This window comes from Leptonychotes weddellii, chromosome 5 (genome assembly GCF_054177405.1).
Source record: "Leptonychotes weddellii isolate Sample4059 chromosome 5, ASM5417740v2, whole genome shotgun sequence".
Classification (NCBI taxonomy): Eukaryota; Metazoa; Chordata; class Mammalia; order Carnivora; family Phocidae; genus Leptonychotes; species Leptonychotes weddellii.
In genome coordinates, this window is record NC_138373.1 from 149350383 (window position 1) to 149356382 (window position 6000).

The 6000-nt window shown below is 58.2% G+C and overlaps 1 protein-coding gene across 3 annotated transcripts in view; it reads right to left on the bottom strand.

The window, feature by feature from the left end:
• MYH9 (myosin heavy chain 9) overlaps positions 1–6000 on the bottom strand; it is an 87181-nt gene that overhangs the window by 41130 nt on the left and 40051 nt on the right. For 2 of the 3 annotated variants that reach the window (XM_081822398.1, XM_081822399.1), the window contains exon 4: positions 57–84. In XM_081822398.1, coding sequence (XP_081678524.1) covers positions 57–84 — 28 coding nt within the window. Of the gene's footprint in view, positions 1–56; positions 85–986; positions 1027–6000 lie in introns of those variants that run through there. The other variant, XM_081822400.1, reaches the window with a different exon arrangement.

The following is a 6000-nucleotide window of genomic DNA, read 5'->3' on the forward strand; positions in this document are numbered from 1 at the left end:
GAGTCAGAACAAATCGGGGTGACACAAGGCCCCACCACCCAGACGGAAACACTTACGTGCACAGAATGGACTGGTCCTCTCGGTCTGAAACAAAGGAAACATCCAGGTTAACTTCTGCCAGATACAAACGCCTCCCCCTCGGGCTTCTGAAGAGCTGCCCGCTGCCCAGGAGCAGAAAGCCTGGCCTGCTGCCCTTGCGGAGGGGGCCCCGCACACCAGTTGGCGACACAGACCCGATGCCTCAGTCGGACGAGGGACATCCACAGGTGGCAGGAGCTCAGACTGCCCACCCTGGCTGCCTGCCCGCCCCTCGGACACCAGCTCGGGGAAAACTCCCCAGCAGTCTGCAGCACCGAGTGCCGAGGCGGGGGGCCTGCCCTGTGAGCTCAGAACGGGGGGTGCGGGCCGGCAGAGAGAAGGCCTATGCAGGTGTGGTAAACACCGTCCGACTCGTGAGTAAGGAGCGCCGGTTCAGCGGCTGGGTGCGGGCTGGGGCAGACAAGGCGGGCTTTGCAGTGGGACGGCCCCGGGGTACCACGCCGCCTCGGCCACGACGTGGGTGGGCCCGCAGACGTGTGCCCGGGTTCCCGGAGCCCCAGGCCCCCGTGTGATGGGGAGAAGCCCCCGTGCGGCGTCTGGCACGTGGGGGCAGCTCGGAAGGAACAGAAGCCTGTCAGCATCACAACCTCTGACCGGTCTCTGTGACAACTCGGGTCTCGAGGCCTGGCTGTCAGAACTTTCAGCAACGGTCTCCAGCTGTGACTCAGTCGGCAAGGAAAGACGTAAACAACTCATGTCCACACTTTGAAAGCTAAGTTTGACAGAAATGCTTGAAGACATTTGGGCTGACCTGGTTCAGTGCAGGAGGTCCAATTTTAAGCAGTAACTGAAAAGACAAACTCATTTTACCCCCCTTCATCCCACCCCGTGTAGCACCCTCAGCTCCCTGAGGTCAGACCAGCCGAATCCAGGACCAGGCTACTTACTAGTATTTGAGCTGCAGTGAGGCATTTCCATCCCAAGTCTGGGCTTCCCTATCCATAAAGTAAATATGCTACTGGCTCCCTGGCAGGATTAGCTTGGAAAACAGAAATAACAGATGAAACAGGCCCGGCAAGTAAAGAGAATGAACTCCACAAATGGCTGCTATTTCTTTCTCCGTCGTGAGGTCGCCATGACGGGTGGTGGCAGCATTGTCAGGACAGTGGGAGTCCCAGCCAAGGGGGGACAGAGGACCACTAGCCGAGGGGGGACAGAGGACCACTAGCCGAGGGGCGACAGAGGACCACTAGCCGAGGGGCGACAGAGGAGTCCTAGCCGAGGAGGGACAGAGGAGTCCTAGCCGAGGGGAGAAAGAGGAGTCCTAGCCGAGGGGCGACAGAGGACCACTAGCCGAGGGGAGACAGAGGAGTACTAGCCGAGGAGGGACAGAGGAGTCCTAGCCGAGGGGGGACAGAGGAGTCCTAGCCGAGGGGGGACAGCGGAGTCCTAGCCGAGGGGAGACAGAGGACCACTAGCCGAGGGGAGACAGAGGAGTCCTAGCCGAGGGGAGACAGAGGAGTCCTAGCCGAGGAGGGACAGAGGAGTCCTAGCCGAGGAGGGACAGAGGAGTCCTAGCCGAGGAGGGACAGAGGAGTCCTAGCGGAGGACTAATCACTGTCAGCAGTGGTGGTAATGCGCAGAAACCAACGTTGGTGATCTGCTGCTGGCCGGCCAGGGCCCTGCAGAAGGGACAACAGGAGGCTGACTCACGGCTTCCTGTGCGCATGGCCTCAGGAGACAGATTTAGCTGTTCAACACCCAACACACACCGCTCAGCTCCGTCACCTGCCCCTTCGCCAGGAGAGCTGCTAACGTGCCCATCTCAGCGAGCATGCAGGGCTGGCCATTTGCTACCGTCTCTTCCCCCGACTGTGGGTCACTCCGACGCAAAAATGAGCCTCACATCGCTGCCCCCCACCCTCCTCAGCAGCCCTCCCTCTAGCCCCCTAAGAACTCAACAGTGTTGGGGGGCAAGGGAACTCGGCCAGGCACCTTCACGCACACACCCCCCACCGTGCGCACGGCTGTGGACCTGCTCAGAGCAGGCCCCCGTCAGCAACCTTGCTCCCCACTCCCCCTGCTTCAACGTTCCCACAAAGCAATGTCCAAGACCCTGCAGCAAGGGCTGGAGGAACTTCCACAGTCTCCTAAGACAGAAAGGACAGGGAGGCGGCGGGGGCGAAGGGCTGGGGGAGACAGGGCCGTTTCCATCACCTGCCCCCGAGGTCAGTACAGTGACCAGCAAGGTCTGGAACGAGCAGGGCTGTGATCCCCGGCCCTGGCCTCCCCCGCTGCACCTCCCCAGGGCTGGCCCAGCTGCGGGCATGTTGAGTCACCGCTCCACAATCGGGCAAGAAGGTACCTGCGCGTGCCGGCGAGGCTACCATAAAAGGAAACATTCCCATCCCTTTCAGAAGGAACCGTTTTCCCAGGGCTGTCCAGGCCCCGTCCCTGGGATGGCTGGAATTCCTCTAATTGTGTGAGGAGGAGTCAGATGCTGGGCTGCTGAACAACAGGAAGCAGAGCCCGCCCACACACACACACACACACACGCACGCACGTGTGCAGACACACATGCACACAGACATGGACAAGCTGCGTGGGGACGCGTGGGCATACAGGGACACACGTACATGCGTTGGCACAGATGTGCGTGAGCACGTGTACGCAGAGTATGCACACGCATGCCCACACAGACGCACATATGTGGGGGTGCACACACAGGTGCACATAGAGCTATGTGCGTGGACACACACACACAGAGGCCTGCACGCACTTCAATTTGCAATGCTAGCCCCAAACTCTATGCAATCTCCATCCCCCCCACCATCTCCAGTCCTTCCTCTCCTGACCTTTCACCTCCAATACCTGAAGCACCAGGGTCAGCACAGCCTAAAAGGAAACACCCCCATACTTTCATTTTACACTTTCAAGAAGCCTTACTTCACTTTGCCAGGATGTTCTTTTGGGCAAATGCTTCTGCAGAGGAAAACCGATGGAGGCCCCTCACGTCTCCTCAGCTCTTGTCCCCACCACTTGGCACCCCAAATCCACCTGCCTGTAGTGAAGGACACCGTGGCCCCGTAAGTCTGGAAAGGTCTCCTCAATTCTTACAGTGGGCTTAGGCCTATTATCTGGTGGTTTCACAATAACCCGAGGCAACGGATAAGGCAGGCACGCTGTCCCTGGTTTGCGTGTGTCTCTTCTCACAGCACTTCTGGACTTGTTCCTGAGCTCAGAAGCATCTGTTCTGGGTACTGGGATGGTTAGAATTCTCAGCAACCAGTAAGCTCTCTGCCTGACTCAGTTTACTCTGCCACACCCCTGGTGCATTCCAGCGGGGACCCTCCATAACACCCTCTCTCTCAGCCCTTCCCCACACGGTCACCTCAAGCACACAGAGTTCAGCCCGCTCTGTTCTGACTGAAGTCCTTATTTGGGCCTATAAGGACTGAAGGCTTATTTGAAAATGCCCTTTCTTCCACCACACCAGGAGACAGCCAGCCAGACAGGAACCCCATGGAACCACGGGAGTGCACCCTCCAGAGACAACCCAGTCCTGGGAAACGGGTTCCTTGCTGGGATGAAGGCCTTAGCCTGACTGAGGCCCTTGAACCCCTCCTGCCCGGTCCCTAACTTGGTGGGACTTGGGGAGAGACAGGACTATGAATCTCCCCATCGTGGTTTTTCTACTCTTTAAGAGAAGCAACAGCCTTTCCTCGGATGAAATCTTCTCGAATTCCCCCTTTAAAGAATAGCAGATAATGGGGCGCCTGGGTGGCTCAGTTGGTTAAGCGACTGCCTTCGGCTCAGGTCATGATCCTGGAGTCCCGGATCAAGTCCCGCATCGGGCTCCCTGCTCGGCAAGGGGTCTGCTTCTCCCTCTGCCCTCTTCCCTCTCGTGCTCTCTGTCTCTCATCTCTCTCTCTCAAATAAATAAATAAAATCTTTAAAAAAAAAAAAAAGAATAGCAGATAAACACCAGAGCTGTCTGGGTGGTGGAGACAGGGTTCGTCAGAGCACACTTCGACGACCACTGTCCAGGCGCCCGGAGCAGCGACAGAAAGCAGAGGCCGGCATTCCGATTTCTGCCCTGCACTCCCCCCTGGAGATGCCTGGCCCCTTGACCTCTCAGAATCAGAGGCCACGGCCTCACCAGCAGGGCCTCTCTAAGGACTGAAAGACATCGGTGCCTGAAGCACGCAGGACAGCACAGGCACCTGGAAGCATTGTCCTTAATAACCCCAGGCCCTTTGCACCTCCGGAGCTCTCCACTGTGCACCCTCCACAGAACAACAAAAAAGGTTTTAAGTTACATGTTCAGTGATGAGGCCATTCCCTCTCCTGATTTTATTTTAAACCCCAAACTTCCCGAGGGCTTTCAGAGCTGATACAGACGTTCAACACAGACAGGTGTTTCCAGCCAGCTCGGAAGGCCCAGCTCAGGTGGGAGGAGGGGAAACCTGACCCCAGGGATCTCACCTCAGGTATAAACTTATGCTAGGGGCTTTATTTATCGCTCACTTCCTCCATGAGAGGAGCTGCCGATTCTTGTCCATAAAAGGCCACAAGGCTCGCAGAGTGGTGACATCAGGCCCGACAGGAAGTACAGAAGGAAGAGACCGGGCCTGGTCCACCAACAGCCGTTGCTGGGACTGACTCATAAAATGCTGAGATAAGGCCTCCCGGGGTTCCTGCAGGGCTGCTCTTGGGGTCACACCTGGAAGAGCGCCCTGCCCTTGGGACCTGTGTTCAAATCAACCAGGCCTCTTGAGCAATGGACATGGGCCAAGAAAAAAGCAAAGCAAAGAGCAGGTTCGGGTGGGGTGACACGCCTGCATGGGGTTGAGGCTGACGGGGTGACCCATGACAAACAGACCTCAACTTTCCACCACCCCGGGGTCGCTCACTGTGTGAACCCCTGCTCCCCATCACCTGGAACAGGAAGCACTGGGCCAACCAGGGCCAATTCCTGGACTCCAGAGTTAGTTCTCCGCAGACCCCCATGAGTGTCAGGGTCTCATGGGCCAAAATGCAAAGCCCTTTCACCAAGTTTGAAACGCGGAAAGACCTGTGGGTTCAAGCTCAGAACTTGGGGGCTGGGAAGGCCCTGGGCCACCAGCAGGCCTGCCTCGGTGCTGCAGAGAAGGAGCCGTCCACTCTCGTGGGAAGTGTTTTGGGGGCCTTACCAACTCATCTGGGACTTTCCCCAAAGCCAGCCCCCTTCACGAGCTTGGGTGGCGAGTCAAGAGGTGAGAAATGCAGATGGATGCTCCGTGTCAGCACAGGCTCAGGCCCCCCTGGTTCCCGGGGCCTCTGCTGCCAAGCGACCCCCCGCCAGTGGCTCCCAAGCACACACGTGTTCTCTCCATGGCACAAAGGTAGGCCCAGACCAGGGAGATGCTGGATCAGCAGCAACCCCAGCCAGAAAGCAGCTGGACTTGGCCCAGTGTCTCCACCCACACGCTCCCCCCAGGTGAGGCCGTGTCTGAACCCTGCGGAGGAGGCCCAGGTCTCTAGCTGCAGGAGGCCGAGAACGGGCGCCTCCCCCATCAGGCACCCTCGATAATTAGAAAGAAGCCCTGGGGACTGCACTTAACTTTCATGGTAGAGGGCAGGCGAGGCCCCAAACCAGCCCTCTCTCGGCCAAAATGCACCCAGCTGCTCACACAGGTAAACTCCCAGCGCACAGGCAGACCTGCCAGAAACCACTGCTGGCTGTTCACACACCTTGTCCACGGGCGGGGCTGGGAGTGAGAATGTTCTCTGTGTGGGGCTGCTGCTGAGACAGTGCTGACAGGTTTGTCAGAGTAGAGGGAAATTCAAAAGTCACACGTGAGTGCTGACAGCCCTCAGCAAACACCACCGGGACACTCAGAGAGACCGGACACTGGGAGGTCAGTCTGCCTTGCTCTTAAACCACATTCCACTCAGGGAACAACGGGGGGGGGGGGGGGG